Source organism: Psilocybe cubensis, chromosome 1 (genome assembly GCF_017499595.1).
Source record: "Psilocybe cubensis strain MGC-MH-2018 chromosome 1, whole genome shotgun sequence".
NCBI lineage: Eukaryota > Fungi > Basidiomycota > Agaricomycetes > Agaricales > Agrocybaceae > Psilocybe > Psilocybe cubensis.
Genome location: NC_062999.1, coordinates 2571189 through 2589719, shown reverse-complemented (window position 1 = coordinate 2589719; position 18531 = coordinate 2571189). Strand labels below are relative to the sequence as shown.

The window sequence follows — 18531 nt, the reverse complement described above, 5'->3', positions numbered from 1 at the left end:
TAATTTTGCGACGAACTTCCCCACAATCATCACTGCACGCACAATAAGCAAAGATAACCCAGCAGAAAGTATTTAGGTGACCGTACTAAACAGGTACTTCGCCCTAATCCAGAAATATTCAGATTACGGGCAAAAACTGGACACGAATGACAGGATGGCACGTACTTCATCTTCACCATCAAGTTTTATATCCTTCCATGACTGGGCGTTATCTTTCGATGAGCTGGGCAACGGTTTTAGCTCAGCAGATATTTCGGTGACGCGGGCCTTTTTGTTTGACGGCTGAAGAACAATTTCCTCAGTTAAAGGCGCTGCTACAGCTTCTGAAATGCCATGAGGCTGCACTTGCATTGCATCTGACTTGCGTTTAGGGGCCATAAAGATTATGATGCTTAGGAAAAGGGAACAGGATTGATTGGCTTTCTAGTATGGGGAGAAAAGGGGAGGAGAGGAAGTTGTAAAACGTTAATTACTTATGACCGCCTGGTTTATATAGTGGTTCTTTTCATCAACCGTCACGGCGCCACAATTGTCGCGTTATTATTCCCTGTTTATCGTTATTGACGCGTCATGACAAATCTCATCTAGCTATTTTTGTCGACCTGCACGGGTCTAATTCGTTCAGCTATTGGTCCCTTGTTGGTTCACTGCTTGATGTTAATGCCTTCAATACCTTCAAACGGGAACACAGGCAAGCTTTCCTCATACGAGGCCAGTACACAGGCCAGGAACTGGAGATACTCGGTTGACCAACTCACCCGTATACGGACGTCTCTCAACCAAGCAGCTGTTGGAGTTATTCGGAATACTTTCGAAAGTGATGAGGTAGCAGTTTCATTTGGCCGGTATCATACTCTATAAGATCAAACTTAAGAAAGCGCGACCCTAGCCAGGTTCTTCAAGCAACGTGTCGTTCTTGATTGCCGATGAAGAGGTTTTGCTGGTCAAACTCTACATCACAAAAATTACGCAGTTATGTGGCCTTTTCCGTTTCCCAGAGGAGGTAGAGGCAACAGCAATCACTTATTTGAAACGATTCTACCTGAAAAATACGGTCATGGATTGGCATCCTAAGAATGTCATGCGAGTGTTCTCACTCTTTGTCCGAACCATGGTCTAATCGTATCTAGGTTGACGGCCCTATTTCTGGCCACAAAGACTACGAACAACCCAATTTCACTTGAAACATATACAGCTCATATCCCAAAGACATCCCCAAATGATGTGCTTGACCTTGAGTTTCTCGTCGCTCAAAGTTTAGGCTTTGAATTTGCCGTTTGGCACGCTCATAGAGCTCTATGGGGGATTTGGCTGGATATACAGGTCAGTAATGTCCTTTCTTATCCTTAAAAGTAAAAGATTTTTGAGCCTCTATAACCGCAGAACCTTCCTAGTGTGACAGAGAAGCTCCAACCTGAATTGTATGATACTGCGCTGGGCCACATCAGAGCCTCTCGCTTAACAGACGCCGAACTGATATATACACCATCGCAAATCGCTCTTGCTGCCTTTTCTTTAACTCTGCCAGATATTACCTCGGAGTGGATAGCCTCGAAAACTCCCTCTGATTCTTGGCGCCTAACAAAGTCGATTAATGAAATCAAGGAGATGATTACATCGCAAGGCCATCCGCCCAACATAGAATCGGTGCGTGAAGTGGACAGACGGCTGAAAATCTGCAAAAACCCGGAGAAAGTTGTAGGTAGCAAGGCGTACCTGGCTCGGAAGCGGGATGAAGAACGAATAGCGGAGGAAAAACGCAATAAAAAGGTGGCAGAACTGCAGAAAGAACTAGATGAAAGTGATCCTTTCGGAACGGAACTCGGCGATAAAAGAAGAGCATTGGCAGGCGGTTTGGTAGATTATGACGACGACGACGACGACGATTGAATATTTAATGACTTTGGAAACAACAAGTTTATTGCGTAGGAGAAAAATAAGCTATTGCACAACAAGCGATGTAGTTGAAAGTAAAAAATGTCATCCTCGAAGAAAATTGAATCATCAGACTTGTCAAAAACAAGTTGTCTTTGAAAAAATGTCTGGCGGGATTGTTCAATGTTGGCTACAAATTGACCTCATCTGATCGTAAAGACCAATCAGAGAGGCTTCGAAAGAGCCGTGCAGAGAGAGGTTGTAGAAATAAGAGCAGGACGATGTATATTGGAGGCAAAACACAATGACATTAAAAACCTGAAATACGAGTCAAAAACGAAATGTTGGAGGACAGGATCAGAACTCACAGCAATCACAATCAAATGGACAGAGGGGAGTGTCTGATAGAAAATTTGCATAAAAAAAGAGATATGGCGGACGCACTGTAGCTTACCACCGCCTGTGTCACCGATGCCGAGCTCGTCCTCTTTGTACACAAGCCAGCCCTCTTCGGTTGTACGGCCTTGTGGAACGGCAGATCAGAGGGATGGGGTGAGACTGGCGGGGAAGAGAACGTACGAGAAGCGGTGCCCCTGGAGTCTTTGAAACCGTCGAGGGCTTTCTTGTCTGTTTTTGTGGATTTTTTGTCGGGGTTGGGTTGTGGTTGGGAGGACTTGATGCGCTTGTGAGAAGTATCGACGACGGTCTCTGGAGGAGGCCGTTTCTTGGAGGAGGATGGAGGAGGTGGGGGAGACGGCTGGGGCGCTGTTTTCTTCTTTTTGCTCTTCTTCTTTGCAGGCTTGGTGGGGGGCGGCGAGGGCGGGGGCGGCGGGGCAGCCTTGGAGGCAAAGATGGCGTCGATTTCAGACATGGTAAAAAAGAAAAGAAAAAAAAGGAGTGACGCGTGACGTTACGCAGGGAGGGATAGATGAGAGGGGCGGCGGGGAAAGACGGAGGACTCAGCTGAGGACAGGATTGAATTTTGAGCAGCAATAGAGTGTGTTTGAGCAGAGACGAAAATAGCAAGAACGTGATGAGTTTGCACCCTCTGCTCACCATCCCGTAGTCTCTGCGCCCTCCTCCCTTCTTCTCACTCTCATCGTTCTCCTTTTCATTACCACCCTTCTCCTTCTTATCCACCTTTTCTCTCTCCAGCGCCTTTTTCTTCTTTACTCGTGTCTTGATCCCTCCATGGATCCCTCATTTCTCGACTCTCCACAGGTTGCCAAGCAAATGGCCGCTCTGAATGCCGCCAGTCAGGCAAGAATAGCGCAGAATACTCGAATTGCCCCCTCTTTTCATCCTCCCTCCGTCGGAACAAGTTCGGGGCCATATCTCGGAGGAATCAACTCTCACAGCTTCAGTGCAGACCTCTCCCCCAACAGACATGCGAATTTCCAGTTGCCAAATAGTCAGACACCAAACTCGGCTACTGGCGTCTCTTTCCTCGATCCTTCCATGTCACATCAGGATTCCTTGCGCAACCCCACAAATAACCAGCACAGTCGTCGCAATGCCTTTTTTCAGGGCATTGCCACTTTCATGTCAAAGCGCAATACTCCTCTTCCCCCTTCCCTTACAGGTATTCAAGTCCCCAACTACGATCCCACCAATTCGCCCTATTCCATCATAGAACCGGGTTCAGAGCTCGGCTTCTTCAGACTTGCTGGCAAGGAAATCGACCTTTGGAGGCTTTATGGCACCGTGTTCCAGAATGGTGGAGGCACTGTCGTACGTCCTTTCCTTCTCTTCCTTCCCATTCATCCTACTGACAATACCAACCAGGTTTCTAATGCCAATCTCTGGCCCAAGCTTCTCCCTGCGTTTGATTTACCTGAACGCTTCCCTGAAATGCAGGCTAATAACTCGGCCTCGGTAGCTGTCATGCTTTCCCAATACTATATGGCCATATTGCATCCTTTCGAAGAGTATTACCGAAACAATCTTTCTGAACAAGCAAAAAAAGTGCAAGCAGGTCAACAGCAGCAACAGCTGCTGCAGCAGCAATCTCAGCAACAGCAACAAAGGGTTATGCCTAATAAACCTTTTCCGCCTCCTTCCAACGTCGGACGCCCTGTAACGGCAATGCCCAACATGCCACAATCTGGAGTCCGCCCCAGTAATACACCTGGCCTCATGAGTCAGTCTATACCCCCCTCAAACGGTATGCCACAATACCCCCAGATTCATCCTCAAAATAGACCAGCTTCTTCTCAAAACCCTCATCAACAAGAGTCAAATGTTTCCCTCGGATCGTCTGAAATTGATCCTCTTGCTCCCACAATTGACTCAAACCTCTTAGACCAGGATGTCCAAGGTATCAAGCGAAAACATGAACAAGAAGACAGAGATTTGAAGCGGGTTCGACAGAAGACTGGTATGTAGCTTATCTTTGCTTCAACCCCTATTCTCACGGCCGCTATTATAGATCCTCCAGATGGCAATACCGTAGGTGTTATAAACATGCAATTACCTCCTCGATTTAACCGAGTCCTTTCCTCCTATCTGTAGGTGCTTATGTCAATCACCCCCGAAGAAGGTGGCAATCTGCAAAGCCGACAGACCTCCCAGCCTCCTTCCAATTTGAATGCGTCTGGCGCTCCTCGTCAACAACCATCAAGACGCAAAATTGAATATGTACCACTAGCAAGAGAAGCCCAAACCTACGGGGGAAGAGATATATATCAATTCGATGCAGAATGGAACAATATCATAGCCAGGAGGGGCATACGAGAAAGCAATGACTGGGGCATTGTCGATATTGAATGCTTGTGTATGTCCATACGATCACGGCTTTCGATAGAAATGTCGTACGCTTTAACAACAATGGCCGTTCTGTCGACAATGCGAGGTAACAACCCTGGTTCTGGGTTCCCCTTGCAACAATGCCCAGACCTGCTGGATGACACTTTAGACCTGTTGGAGGAATTAGCCTTCGGGGAGCCTGAAAAAGCCTCTTTCTCGGAACCAACGGATGCCCCTATCATTACTTATCGAGAATTGGTGGCTCTCGTTCAGGATTCCCAGGGTCGGCCTTTTGCCTCTCTCGAGAAGCAACAAGGTTTGCAGGACATTTCTGCAGGCATTCGGCAGCGCCCTGGCGACATCATAATAACCATCATTGGCATTATTCGAAATATGTCTAATCTCCACGACAATGCTGGATTCATCGCCAATTTCCCAAGGTTGTTAGACATGGTGCTACGGGTATGCATGATCTCTGGAAGTCCGCCTTCCCCTGCGTCCAAAAATCTCTCACTTTCGGATTTATTAACGATTCGCAAAGATGTCTTGGCCATCTTCTCCAATATTGCAGGTCATATTACTCTCCCCAATAATACCTCACCAGTTACCCTTCGAATTGCAAGACGAACATTTGGGCTCTTTGCTTCTTTTCTTGTAGACCCTAATGACTGTGCGCCTCCATTGGCCAGTGTACAGGTAGCAGGCCTTCCACCAAATCCTAATCGGCGGCCATCCGTACTTGCCGATACTGCTCTCGACATTTTTACCCGATTCAGCCACCCAGATCACAACCGACAGGTTCTCAGCAAGGCCATTCCATCTGCACATCTTTGGGACCTTCTTACCAGTCTCGTTTATCGTCTACCCGTCGTCGACGCTGACTTTGTTTTCATGCAACGGTCAGAACATTGGCTATCATTCATCGAGAAGAGCGTGATGGCCATATACTCCGTGGTTTTTCTTTCGCCTTATGAATTGAAGCAGAAAATCAAATCAGACCGCAGTCTAGGGCTCAAAGACGTCCTCTTCCGACTTGCGCGCCAAGTTCTTACTTTCCCCGCTGATCCACATAACGCGTACTTGTCTTCGCCACGTCGTGCGATCGAGACCATGAAATTATTGGATAAATCAGAAGATCTGGCAGATAATTCGGAACCAACTATGCCAGCTCTAAGCTTTGGTATGGGATTTTCAGATGGCAATGACGCGGGCCTGGAGAAGGGTACCGGAATACTAGGCGCTAATCGAGACGCGGCTTATGATTTATTAATTATGCGTGACGTCGTTGGGGACGAGGTATTGTTCAGTGAACTGGAAAGCATGGTTCGAATTGAATACCAGTAGATCGTACTCATGGATCAGATCTTATGGTGTATTTTATGTCTGTTGTAACCTTTTGTACCCAATTCATTTTTTACTTTCAGTGGCGTTTCGACTCTTGACACGTGATGAATCATTATGATATGATTAAAGTGACGGAACGAAATGTGATGGACTTGAAAGTGTTTGTAAGAAACAGCCATCTAACTGTTTCTTACCCATTATTGCAAAGAAAGCAAACACAGTCAACATATACCATGTCAGACCATATCCCACCCCCGACATATTCCCAGCAAGATCCTGAGGACTCGGTCGATTCGCAGGCTCAACATGACATCTTGTCAGATCCCCAGATTCTCATAATTCCAACCGCAGATGCTGTCAACTTTCAGAAAGGCTATTTGGGGGCCGAGGGCGAACACGCAGCAATTGAAGGAGAACTTCAACTCAAAGGTGTTGACACTAATCATTGGGGACGTGTGTGAGTTGATTGACCCTCGGGTAGTCTGCAGCGCTCAATTTCACTTGCTTTTTTATAAAGTACCGTTTCTTTGCGTTCCTTTGAAAGTGCATTTCAAAATGAAATCGAGCTTTCTTCGACAGAAATCGAACTTTACTCTAGGATAGCTAGCCCACATCTCCCTTGTCCGTTGTCTATGCCTTTCGCAATTCCCCTCCTGCCAGACACCCCACAGTCGATCCAGACACCCCATTCGTTTCTTGGACATACTTTGACAGCGTCTCTACATCCACTGGATGGCCGGGCCTCCATTCTTTCGAAGAGTCTTACAGTTTATACTCGTCGATACTCCTCACACACTTCTGCAGTATATTCTTCGCCGGAAGAGCACGCTCTAGAAGATCCTACACGCGTCGAGGTACAACTTCCTCGAGACACATTTACATCCGGAGAGCCTATCCCACTGTATGTAACTGTACCCCCTCCAAGCAAGGAAACTGTTGTCGACAAGGGTTTACGCCTTCGTAATGTTCGTGCTGAGCTTGTCCGAGTCGTCAAAGTCAAACGAGAGCATTTCGATGAAGATGACCTAGATACTGATGGCGAGACAGCCCCGGAGGATTTGGATTATCCGCAAAGCAGCTCTTCGCTTCTCAATCCGTCTGACTCTTATGAACAACACCAGTCTCTTGCATCTTCCTCCAAACTCCCATTGTCACCGCTATTCCTAGGTTCATCATACAGAGCCGTAATAGCGCGCTCTGGGGCCTCTTGCCGTTTCCACTCCTCCCGTCCTATCCAATTACGATTCGTGCTGCACCAAAATTCCTCTGGCGCACCTTCTGAATCACAGACCAACCTTGGTCGCACAGAAAGCGACACTGAATGCCCTCTTGTTACACAGACCACACTGTTGCACTCGGTTTCGTTTCACATCAAGGTCCATGTCTCCTTTGTCGATACGTCTAATCAAACAGAAAGAATATCTACTCTCCAAATTCCCGTGACTATCCTCGCACCACCCGCACCACTTCCAGAGGTATCACAATCCCTAGATGAAGCTTACCAGAAAAAGCATGACCGACCGCCTGCAAGGACAGTGCGGGAGGAAGAAAACGACCCATCCATACCCCATTACTCTGAGGCAGGCCCCAGTATGCAATCATCTGGCGCCCCCCCTCCCTTCGAAGAGCGTGATGCACCTCCTCCATTCTTTGTTTCATCCTTCGAAGCCTCATCGTCTTCACGCCTGCCAACCTTTCAAGAATCAGAGCGTGAAATAATTCTTCCAGATTCCAACGACCTTCCTACTGATGTAGTCCCTCTGCTGTGTGCAATCCCCGGAGAAGGGACAATATTTGGATTTTCATCAGATCAACAATTTGATGGGCATATAGATGATATGCGAAGATCATCGACGCCTCCTCCAACCTTGGAGATGGCTTCAAGGGACACGAATTTGACTGCCCTAACCGACCAACCAGGTCATGTTGCGATAGAGGCACTGAGCATCGTACTTGACCAAATAGAAGAAGTGGTACACCCCGAAGACAATCCGCCGCCCCCTCCTCCCGCCATGGATGATCCATCTGATCCTCCGCCATCTATCGATTCTGACTTCAGATCGCCAGGTTCGGTCCATCAAGGGTCTCCAAGCAGGGCATCGCCTCCATTAAATCCTTCCTACCATCAATCCGATCCACCATTAAGAATACAAGCATCCACTCCCACATTACCTCCTCGAGAAACGCCCGTATCTCATGGACATGCCCCTCCACCCTATCTCAATGCAGAAACCCATCGTGGAGGTGAAAATGACCAAGTAATGAGGCCCCCTCCCTATGCCGACTAATTATCCACTGTATCACGTTAATGACATGGAATCATGTACAATTTCAAGATTTGCAAAGCAATCCATATTTCTACGTGATATATTTAAGAAAGTATTACAAATGGATACCGTGCTAGGAAATGGTCTGTGGAGAAAGCAGCATAGGAAGACATAAAAATCATAAGGTAAATCGACAGCTGTCGAACGTTAAAGCAAAAGAAAATATGCTTTAACAGTTGCAAGCATCCTTTGCCTTCGCCGGGTCTTCTTCGAGGTTCACGCCTTGTTGCCGTGTCCCCTCAGTTCGACTGCTACCGCTCGTACCGGAACGTCCAGCGTTGCCGCGAGTAGCGGCCAAAATATGTTCAATAGGAATTTTCTTAGCTACAGAATGTGTGAGGAAGCTAAAAACCAACAAAAAAGAGGGAACTGACCAATTTCAGTAAATATATCAACAATACCCTCCCCAGTCTTGGCGCTGGTCTCGAAGAAAAGAAGACCTGCCTCTGTGGCATAGGCCTGAGCCTCTTCACGGGGAACCTGTCGCAAACTTTCAGGCTCGCCATTTCCTGCGCCTGCAGATTCTCCAGGTGTGGCAGTGGCATCATCGGCTTCATCTTCTGACTCGGGGGGCGATGCTGCGGACGTCGATGAGGTAGAAGATTGCACAAGGTCAACTTTATTTCCAGCCAATGCGATTACAATGTTGGGATTCGCCTGGCGTTGTAACTCTTTGACCCACGATTTTGCTTTCTCTAAGCTACTGGCTTTGGTGACGTCGTATACAACCACGGCAGCTTGAGCATTGCGGTAATACATGGGCTACCCGACAAAAGTATGAATGTGAATATGAAAGGATAAAGCTTATGATTCACAAACTTACAGCCAATGAATGGAACCGCTCTTGACCTGCTGTATCCCATATTTCATATCTCAAGATACGATCTTCCAGGCGGCATTTCTGCGTCAGAAATGCTGCACCGATGGTGGGCTCTTTGTTTGGTTGAAATTCATCGGAAACCTAAGAACAGACGAAGTTGAGTATCAGGCACAATTTTGGGCTAACAAGAATGCATACAAAGCGAAGAACAACGGAGGATTTGCCAACAGCAGCTTCACCTAGAGATATATGATACGTTAAGAAATGATGAATGGCACTGTGTCACCTCCACTTCCAGGACGGTGAAACAAGGGAACATACCCAGAAGAACCAGTTTGACCTGCACAGACTTATCCGCCGAGCCGGAAGCTGCGTCTACCATGATAGAAAGGGTAAATGTCAAGGGAATATGAAGTGAAAACGTGAAGGAGGAGTTGCAACCTTGTGACTGATGGAGGCAGTGGCCTCGGACCTCCCCTGTCATCGTTTGTATCATGTAAGCATCACACTGATATCATGATGCACCAATCATGATACGAATACAATATTTTCTTCACTTTTCAAGTTGTTTCAATTTGACTACGCTAGAACGACTTTATATGCCATCCTCGTAGAAAGGACGCAGCTGGTCGCAAGTCACAAATACATCGTCTTCAATCTCAACAGCCGCCGCATCTTGAAAGACAGCAGGGCACACGAATGTAACATTCACTCCGGATGCAGGGATAGAGGATAGCAACAATGGAACTTCCTTCTTCCATATTATGGATCGAGCCTTCTTCCTTGAAGCAGGAGCAACTGAAAATGCTGCTGTCTGGTCATAAAACCAATATGCTTTTCTCTGATAGTTCGGTTCGTTGTCCTTCAGGAACGACATATACTTTCCCGTTGGGTCTCCATATACCGATGAAATCGTTGCGACATGTGGGTTCAGTTGAGATTTGTCTTCTTCCCCAGGATCCGTAGTCATCAGAAAATCAAGGGCGGTTTGTATGGTAGCCCCATATCGTGACTTGCACGACCATAAATCGATACCCATCTGATCTCCCAATTTCGCGTTGGTCTATATATTGACGATTAGTCCATTTCTTCATATGGATAGACAGAACAGACATACTATCAAAGCCTCTAGATTGAAGCATCGATAATGGAATGGCCGAGAGCGCACAGCTTCAAATGGTTGTTCTCCATTTTTGGCCACCTGGTCAAGAAAAGTCGTTGAACAAAATCGTTTTAAATCAGTGATGGCGCCTGCACGATCTCCTGTATAGAATTTGGCCGCTGCAAGTTGTGATGTATAAAATGTCGCATGATTGCTATAGGATGATCAATGTATATGGAATACGCACGCCTTAGGAGAGAAATGCTCACTTTGGACGAGTGCCAGCCTTTTGCCCTATACCACTGGTAGATAACCAAGTGATGTATGTAGAAAACCAGGAGATTAATTTGTTGTCTCTGTCTTTCGACCAATCTGGGCTGTCTAACGCCTTCAAGATAGAAACGCTGTTCACAATCTTAACCAAGCCACGAAGATCAAGAATTCCAGTGAATGTTCCAGTGCGTCCGGATTCGCCTGGTCCTCGGACAATCTGACCAAAATCCACATTCGGATTCACTTTTGTTGAGGTATTCAGGAAAAAAGTATCCACGAAAGTTGCAACATTTTTGGAATATTTAGAAGTCATTTGTAACGCATACGCAACGGCGTTGTAAAGCGCCGCCTGAGAAACAGCGTTGATTGCGTCTGGTCCTTTCAACATTCGGGTGTCGGGGTTGACAAAACCGTCTTTGCTGATATAGCTACAAGTCGTCCAGGCTATCATAATCATGTACTATCCCGTTAAGATTGTTTATGTGGAAAGGCATAGATACTCACTTGCGCTAGGAGCTAAGGCTCTGGTAGGTGAGGCAGTGCATGAGGATTCTGTGGTTTTCGCTGCGGCTTGAGCTAGTCCAGCAGATTTTGAATTTGATGTTGAAGGTGGATTTGAAGATGACATTGGAGAATCGAGAACAACAGTCGAAGTCGGTTTTGGGGAAGCAGCAGCCTCAGTGATGGCGGTGGTAGTATGCAGAAAAGTTGAACCCCTGTCACCAGCAGTCTGAATAGCAGAGATTGAAGTTAACGAGATAATAGAACCGTTGCTCCCGTAATTGTGTACGAAGAATTGCGAGAATTTACTTTCATTATAATCTTCTCCTTCGACGGGACCGGTTTCACTTGTATTGCTTTTAGAATCATTTTTTGAGCTATCTCCAGTGTGAACAAGATGGGTGCGCCCAGTTGCACTGCACCAATTACATTGGGGCCAGTGACTACAATGGACCAAAAGAAGGGATAAATCGCTTCCATTACTTCTGCTGCCTGCATGCGTTTACAAAAGTACTCACTATGGTGCCCAGCTCAAATAGTCGTGTGGGTTTTGGCTGGGAGGTAACGGAATTTGAGAGGAGTCGACCACGCCTGAAAAGCATTGTATCAAACAAGAATATCGTGAGCTAAAAGAGTTAGAAAGCTTACTCCAAGGACCTTTACTAGCCAAATCGGTTGCACTTCGAATGATACCCGCTTGTGCTTCCTTTGTTGAAGAGACGAGCGCGCTTGAGCTGTCGGCTGACGACTGTGAAATGATATAGTCAATGTTGACCCAATCATTAGGATCGCCTTATGAAGGTATTGTGAAATCGTGCTTAGTTATAAGTTAAACATAACGAACCTAGAGCACAAGTAGCAGCCAAAATGATAAAAATGCCGTGGATCACAGAGCCTGAAAGACGAGAATGACGTAGTAACATTTTGTATACTGGAGAACCGATTGAACTTTGCTAGAACCAAAGACAAGCGCTGGCTTAGAGTGAGGGTCAGAACTTCGCACGTATGTGTAGGACTTGTCTTAGATGAAACAATTTCGAAGCAGTCTAGTAGGAAGGTTTGTTCAAGTTCAGTATGAACACAAAGCCAGCCGCTTGCGAGGGATCCGCTAAGATTATTCCAATCAGTACTAGTAGCAAATGAACTACAGATATTATAGAAATTCTGCATCTGAAAATTTGCAGTTGTGTTCTGGAATAAATATCAGTATTGATCAAGTTGTCTTTTTTGACGAAATTCAACGACATACGGATGTATCGTGGTTATCTAGAAAGAAAACTGTTCAACGGATAAGTCACTTTTCTCGGCCTGAGCCGTCAGAATTCCCACGACTACGTCTGGACTCTGAATATCATTACCTCAATAGATACCTTTGCTCTCAACCTTCGACCACCAACTTTGAATACAATCATCGCGTCCGTCAAGCTCCCATGGCGAGAAAAGTGAAGAAAAAGGAAGAGTTTTTTCTTGTTGGTAAGTCTCATTCAAATACCATCTGTGGCCAAAATGTTTCCGTGAAAAATCAAGTCCTGAGACACCTAATTCAATACCATAGAGGTTATAACAAAGGCGCGCATGGTGACGACAGAATTTTTTGGTCATACTGCATGGGTATGCGCCTTGTTGCTCATGTTATCAGTGACCGCTAATTCTTTAATCCAGCAATATTATGTGAAGGTCTGGTGCTGTCACGTCTAATACATGCTACAGCGAAACTCACCTATGGATTCGATGTAGTGGTATGGATACCCTGATACTGATAACAGGTAATTTTGACTGCGGACTGTATAAACAATTTTTTAAAATATTACGCATGCTCCAGTTGGGAGCCCGAGGAAAACATTCGAAGATGCTCAAGGTTATTGCGCAGTTTCTGGGAACATATTGGCGTAGACAAAAAAGACATTCGAGTCGGAGATATTATAGACGCAAAAGAAGAGTGGATAGGTTGAGTATATATATATTAGTTCTCTAATTACAGCTGACAACTTTTGACATTCAGAAAGTGAGAAAGCTCGATTCAGAGAAGATCATAATCCCTCAAGGGTACGCCTAAACATATTCCATCAGAATGACTTAACTACAATGCCCCCGTTTTATATTCAGAGGAAACCAGGACATGTTTCTATCGAGAAGAATCCAGGCTCTGGCAGTACACAAATCCCCCAAGAGTCTTATAGGAATCTGCCAATGCCATTTCGCGAACCTAGACAGGTAATTTCTGACCAGTTTTTTTTTTTTTTAAGTTTCATTAAATTGTTCGATTATTTAGACTCATCAAAATTTCAGGCCCCAGAAACTCCGGAAGATGGACTCAAGTGAATTTAGTCTTAGTGACAAAACTGTATGCTTATAATGTGTATATACTCTGCCACAGCTAACCTTCTTTTAGGGAAATGAACAGCGGCATCATGAATTGCTTCAGGTTTCGCATTGCCTATTGTTTAAGTCACTACTTTCAGAAAGTCCTTTCTCTAAAGCCTCTCCTCGAGTTCCCGAACAACCAAAAATAGAACACTCTATGGAGAAAAGTAAAAATCAGGTCATAATGATTTCCAGGTACGTCAACAAACCAGCTTCGCCATATTTCATACAATTCTTACTTAGAGTAATTGGTAACAGTGCAGGTACAACCATTATGCCATCGTGAGTTATGTAGTTCATCTTAGTGGGAATACTTGTTAAATCGAATCCTTTTTTTGTCTCTACAAATGCAGGACAAGCTTCTTACCTGGTTTGCAAACAACCACGCCTTCATCTCGAACGGTGACACCATCTAAGTTGTCATTGCCAATGTCGGATAGGTATTTATTTTTCTTATATTAACATTAAGATCATTTGAGACTAAAAAAACATTTTATTTTATATTCCGACTCTTTCGCTGGATGATGAATACTCTCACAAAAGGATTCTCAGAATTAAAAATATTGATTTTCAACATGGAATTCGAATTCTATCCTTTCCAGAAGAACTCTTTTTCTACATCAGGAATTCATCCCCCAAAACTTTTTGTATCTGGTCGGCAAGGCATGGTCGCAAAGGCCCTGATCTAGAAACTCAGTTCTTGACCGCAATATTGAAGCAAGCACATGCTATTCACGTCGCCCACTGTGGCGAAGCCAAATTTATTTTTGTGCACGCCGGGGCCTTGGGTACCCTTCACAAATTTTCACAATTCTCAGTCAGGCAAACAAAACAGGATCATGTTAAATATTTTCTATATGGCACAAGTATCAATATACCCCCAACCCGTATAAGTGTTCAGGAGATTTATCCTTGTGGTTTGTGATGGATTTCCTGAGGCACCTTTCACTTTCAAGATTGCTGACCTATTATTTATTCTAAGGAGGGATTGTAACATTCACACCCCTTGCACTTAGGAGCAATCCTCTCCGAGCCTTTCAATTGATTAGGCAAATTGACAAACATCCATTATGGGCTTCGTATATCGTGCCGTCAGCGCTCGGTTTGCTTGCAAGCTTAGAATGCGGCGAGTCAATGGACCCTATGTCTGTTATTGGCAAGTAAGTATTATCTTAGTGTCATTGCTTTATTCCCTTCAACTCAAAGGTGCTCAGAAAAACCCTCATTCTGGATATTCTCTTGAGAGAAATAGAAACAGGACACCTATCTCTTCTGGAGGCCCCTCCTGATACCTATGCAGAAACAACAATTGCAACAAAAAACCCAAATACGGGAACAGAAGAAATATCCTACAGGAACTATGCTGTTGAATGGACCAAGAAATATTTTTTGCTGTCTCCGCCTAGCCAAAAGGATGCATTGCAAGCTGGTGTCACGGCCTTTATGAACGAAGCAAAGTTATCGTCAAAACTGGATCCAAATAGTGTCATGATGGCTATGGATGACATAATTATAAGAGATATACATGGGATGCAACGCTGTTCCGCCTTCATGTCGAGATACCGCCGGTTCGTTGTCATCGACATTGACAATCGATCAGTGCCGAAAAATCCATACGTTCAAGGGGTGATTTCTTTTCCAGTTTTATCTAGACATACCAGCTGAAGCGTTTCATTTTATAGTTGGAATGGACCCCATTGAGCAAATTTAGTTTGAATGACAATTTCTTCTAGAATTTAGCACCACCACCATTTGTTATCGCGATGATGAACACAATTCGTCGTTAAGTCAAGGGTAGAGTTTGGTAAAATCATATATAACAAATCGGCGCGTGATAATAAAGCGTAAGCTTGGTAATACTTCTGACTCGTCACTCCTCTGAAGCCTGAAGGCGGATGCCAGGATGTTATAATATTATGGTGTGTTAAGATCCTCGTTATTCTCATATGTATGGTAATTAGAGTTTATCAATAATGCCTCTGCAAGTTAACAGTTGATGCTTGTTGGAGCTTGTTGGCTTGTTTGATACATGCAGCATTTAAGAAGATTCGGATAGGGGTTTGAATCGAAGGCACGACTAGTACTAGTGAGCAGACTCATGTCGCCTGTCAATTATGCTTCCAGCAATTTTGGCCAGACTGGGGTTGTGAACAAGATGGACTTGTCTCAAACAGTGGATGACTGTGGGCTAGGCCACGCCACTGCGAGGCCATGCGGAACGCTACATGACAATTGATTTAAAAGCTTGTGCGGGGTCCGGGAATAATGATGGCAAAGGTGATGGTGCGGGGTACCGAATATCCTTGTGGGGAATCCCCGTTCTCATGCTTAATTTCATCTATAAAAGTTGGGTGCAGGCGATCATTCCTCAGAACCTCCCCTAGTATTATGTTGCACTTCAATCCAACACCTGCCAGTGTCCCCCCTCCAAATGTCCGTCTCAATCTCAAACCACTTCCAATCAGTTTGCCCACTAATCATCATCCTTTGGTATACAAACCTATTCATGGTTGAATAGGCGTTGACACTGATTTCCCAATTTTCTAGAATCCATTGGCTTTCATCTTGCGCGCAGCTCAAATATACCCCGACAAAGTCGCTTTGGTGCATACGGACGTTGAATATCCAGTCACATACACCTTCTCAGTTTGGTACGGTTCGGCTCATCAAACACGCGTTCACCGGTCTCATCCTTACCGGTTCACAGGGCACAACGCATACAGAACCTCGCGTATGCTCTGATCAGAGCAGGGGTCAAGCCAGGAGATCGCGTTGGTGTCATTGCCCCTAATTGGTGCGTTTAAATTCATTCCTCGACTGGTTTTCTTATTTCAACTTCTCGACGCTAGCCCTTTGATAGCAGGTATGTTCAAAAGCAACAACATCCCACATTATATTCATGTTGATAGCTATCAGATGCGCACTATGGAATCATGGCAGCTCGAGCCGTCATTACTCCAATCAATACACGCCTCAAACCGACTGAAGTGACATATATCATTGAGCACAGTCAATGCTGCTTTTTGCTCGTCGATCACGAATACCAGAATCTTGTTCAAGATGTCAATGTCCCCTTCGTGGTATCTAAAGATACGGGTCGGTCTGGAGATCCGTACGAGGATTTCCTGAACTCAGGACGGGAATTCAGCAACGAAAGAGGTTGGCCAGGTTTGGACCCTGAAGTTGACGAAAACGCGCCTGCAGTGCTTTGTTATACGTAAGCATATTACTTGCTTGGAATCTCAATCTTAATTGACGATGAAATAGCTCAGGGACGACGGGACGGGTTAGAAGCTTTTTTTATTTGAACCTGTTCTATGCTGACTTGAAGTTTAAAGCCCAAAGGCGTTGTCACTACACTCAGAGGTCAATCAACATGCTTCCATGGTCGATATAATTGTATTGAATTCCGCAAATAGGTTCTTATCTTGCTGCAGTTGCGAATGCATTTGAAGGACGGTAGGATTTAAACAACTGATGATAATTACACACACAAGCTAATATCTGTTTCAAAAGCATGAATCACGACTCTACATATCTGTGGTAAATACGTATATATACTCCGTCGATGGCAATGTTGATTTTAGCTGTGCAGGATATTACCTATGTTTCACGCTGCAGGTTGGACATTCCCCTGGACAAATGTATTCTCATTCGCGAAGCAGGTACTTAAGGCATTGTTTTTGATACGCTACGACGCCATAAGAAGCGACTTTCCAGGTTACCTTGCGTACCGTTAATTACACACAAATATGGAACCATTTTCGTCACTCCGGGGTAACTCATTACTGTGCTGCCCCGACCGTTCAGGCCAGTCTGGATTTTTAAGACTACGATAACCTTGACCCGTGTTGACACAATGAACAGATTGGCATCGTCAATGATCCACAAGCATCTAAACTCCCACATCAAATTACAGCGATTATAGGTTTGTCACTATTTACTTTGTTCAAACCTTTGGCTAATTTGATGAACATCGCTGAAGCTGGCGCTGCACCCACCGCTCATCTTATTGCCGAGTTGCAAAAAATAGGCATCAACCCTGTTCATGTATATGGTCTAACGTCAGTCCGCCCATCCTTCTTGATTCTTGAACAAGTGGTTTTCTGACTTTTTCATTGCAGAGAAGTATGCCTACATACCTTTGACGGATATTATCAGGGTCTGACTTATGTATAGACATATGGACCGTTTACTCGCAATTATGCACAACCGTCTTGGGAAAACTTACCTCTAGATCAACGAGCTCGGCTAATGGCTAGGCAAGGCCATGCTTTCGCGACTGCCGATGTTGCTCGCGTTGTATTTGCATCACCAGAAGGCGATCTAAACGCACCTTTGGTCGATGTACCTCGAGATGGAAAGACGGTGGGCGAGATTGTAACCAGAGGCAACATTGTCATGAAAGAAGTAAGCCTTCTGACTTGCACCACACACCACTTGGAGCTACTCAACTGACAGTGACCTATTAAGTATTTCCGTGATCCAGATGCCACCAAAAAGGCGTTTGCAGGAGGAAGCTTTCATACAGGTGATTTGGCAGTTATGCACCCAGATGGCTCTATTGCAATCATGGATAGAAGCAAGGATATCATTATTTCTGGGGGAGAGGTGCGCACTTTTCAATACTTTTATTCCTTATTTATGCTTTCAAGTGGGGCTTACCTAGACCTCTGAATCTAGAACGCATCTTCACTTGCCATTGAACAAGGTATGTATCTAAATACCGCCATCAACCAATGTATTCATTAACCCTTTACAGAGCTTTCGAGCCATCCGCACGTTCTAGAAGTTAGCGTAGTAGCTCGGAGTCATGTAAAGTGGGGCGAGCGCCCAATGGCCTTCGTAGTTCTTCACCCACAACATGTTGCAACTTGGCGGGGGCGCCATCATCTCTTCGAAAAAGATCTGAAGGCGCATGCCAGATCGAGATTGCCAGGTTTTGCCTGTCCTGAATGGGTGGAAATTGTCCCTGAATTGCCTGTAAGGCTGCTGATTTTCTTTCAACACCTTATTGATCAATTAATATTATAACAGAAAACTTCGACGGGCAAAATCCAGAAATTAGAACTGCGGAAAATTGTGGCGAAGCTATAGATGCTGACAATCCTAGTTGTGGTTGACAACCAATGTGCTGAGCGAATGATCCTTTTGAAGTTTTGCTCATTTTTCAGTTAGAA

The 18531-nt window shown here is 45.0% G+C and overlaps 9 protein-coding genes across 9 annotated transcripts; 5 read left to right on the top strand and 4 right to left on the bottom strand.

Annotated features, from left to right (window-relative positions):
- Positions 1 to 85: 85 nt before the first annotated feature.
- JR316_0000853 (uncharacterized protein) lies at positions 86 to 378 on the bottom strand (the record flags this gene model as incomplete). The annotated part of the gene is made up of 2 exons (XM_047886667.1): positions 86 to 103; positions 166 to 378. 2 exons carry the CDS (start codon positions 376 to 378, stop codon positions 86 to 88), a joined length of 231 nt encoding a protein of 76 aa, XP_047754413.1.
- Positions 379 to 660: 282 nt separating this feature from the next.
- JR316_0000852 (Cyclin mcs2) lies at positions 661 to 1890 on the top strand (the record flags this gene model as incomplete). Its single annotated transcript, XM_047886666.1, has 4 exons — positions 661 to 825; positions 890 to 1089; positions 1131 to 1323; positions 1384 to 1890. The coding sequence occupies 4 exons, from the start codon at positions 661 to 663 to the stop codon at positions 1888 to 1890; spliced, it is 1065 nt and encodes a 354-aa protein (XP_047754412.1).
- A 364-nt stretch (positions 1891 to 2254) lies between these two features.
- Positions 2255 to 2746, bottom strand: JR316_0000851 (uncharacterized protein; the record flags this gene model as incomplete). The annotated part of the gene is made up of 3 exons (XM_047886665.1): positions 2255 to 2276; positions 2320 to 2398; positions 2455 to 2746. 3 exons carry the CDS (start codon positions 2744 to 2746, stop codon positions 2255 to 2257), a joined length of 393 nt encoding a protein of 130 aa, XP_047754411.1.
- Positions 2747 to 3066: 320 nt separating this feature from the next.
- On the top strand, positions 3067 to 5964 carry JR316_0000850 (SWI/SNF chromatin-remodeling complex subunit sol1; the record flags this gene model as incomplete). Its single annotated transcript, XM_047886664.1, has 4 exons — positions 3067 to 3606; positions 3661 to 4252; positions 4304 to 4323; positions 4387 to 5964. The coding sequence occupies 4 exons, from the start codon at positions 3067 to 3069 to the stop codon at positions 5962 to 5964; spliced, it is 2730 nt and encodes a 909-aa protein (XP_047754410.1).
- Positions 5965 to 6197: 233 nt separating this feature from the next.
- On the top strand, positions 6198 to 8252 carry JR316_0000849 (uncharacterized protein; the record flags this gene model as incomplete). Its single annotated transcript, XM_047886663.1, has 2 exons — positions 6198 to 6421; positions 6482 to 8252. 2 exons carry the CDS (start codon positions 6198 to 6200, stop codon positions 8250 to 8252), a joined length of 1995 nt encoding a protein of 664 aa, XP_047754409.1.
- A 208-nt stretch (positions 8253 to 8460) lies between these two features.
- On the bottom strand, positions 8461 to 9493 carry JR316_0000848 (Vacuolar protein sorting-associated protein 21; the record flags this gene model as incomplete). The annotated part of the gene is made up of 5 exons (XM_047886662.1): positions 8461 to 8615; positions 8666 to 9053; positions 9115 to 9252; positions 9310 to 9350; positions 9433 to 9493. The coding sequence occupies 5 exons, from the start codon at positions 9491 to 9493 to the stop codon at positions 8461 to 8463; spliced, it is 783 nt and encodes a 260-aa protein (XP_047754408.1).
- A 213-nt stretch (positions 9494 to 9706) lies between these two features.
- On the bottom strand, positions 9707 to 11910 carry JR316_0000847 (uncharacterized protein; the record flags this gene model as incomplete). Its single annotated transcript, XM_047886661.1, has 7 exons — positions 9707 to 10174; positions 10229 to 10427; positions 10483 to 10930; positions 10991 to 11430; positions 11506 to 11578; positions 11636 to 11779; positions 11832 to 11910. 7 exons carry the CDS (start codon positions 11908 to 11910, stop codon positions 9707 to 9709), a joined length of 1851 nt encoding a protein of 616 aa, XP_047754407.1.
- A 1162-nt stretch (positions 11911 to 13072) lies between these two features.
- On the top strand, positions 13073 to 15084 carry JR316_0000846 (uncharacterized protein; the record flags this gene model as incomplete). Its single annotated transcript, XM_047886660.1, has 8 exons — positions 13073 to 13201; positions 13260 to 13331; positions 13413 to 13546; positions 13615 to 13633; positions 13705 to 13753; positions 14334 to 14511; positions 14566 to 14977; positions 15034 to 15084. 8 exons carry the CDS (start codon positions 13073 to 13075, stop codon positions 15082 to 15084), a joined length of 1044 nt encoding a protein of 347 aa, XP_047754406.1.
- A 655-nt stretch (positions 15085 to 15739) lies between these two features.
- Positions 15740 to 18448, top strand: JR316_0000845 (Acetate/butyrate--CoA ligase AAE7, peroxisomal; the record flags this gene model as incomplete). The annotated part of the gene is made up of 18 exons (XM_047886659.1): positions 15740 to 15784; positions 15899 to 16002; positions 16059 to 16145; positions 16201 to 16214; positions 16268 to 16568; positions 16619 to 16637; positions 16690 to 16717; positions 16771 to 16810; positions 16868 to 16894; positions 16947 to 17016; positions 17072 to 17155; positions 17219 to 17279; positions 17337 to 17419; positions 17531 to 17761; positions 17825 to 17962; positions 18035 to 18062; positions 18114 to 18334; positions 18389 to 18448. The coding sequence occupies 18 exons, from the start codon at positions 15740 to 15742 to the stop codon at positions 18446 to 18448; spliced, it is 1641 nt and encodes a 546-aa protein (XP_047754405.1).
- Positions 18449 to 18531: the final 83 nt, after the last annotated feature.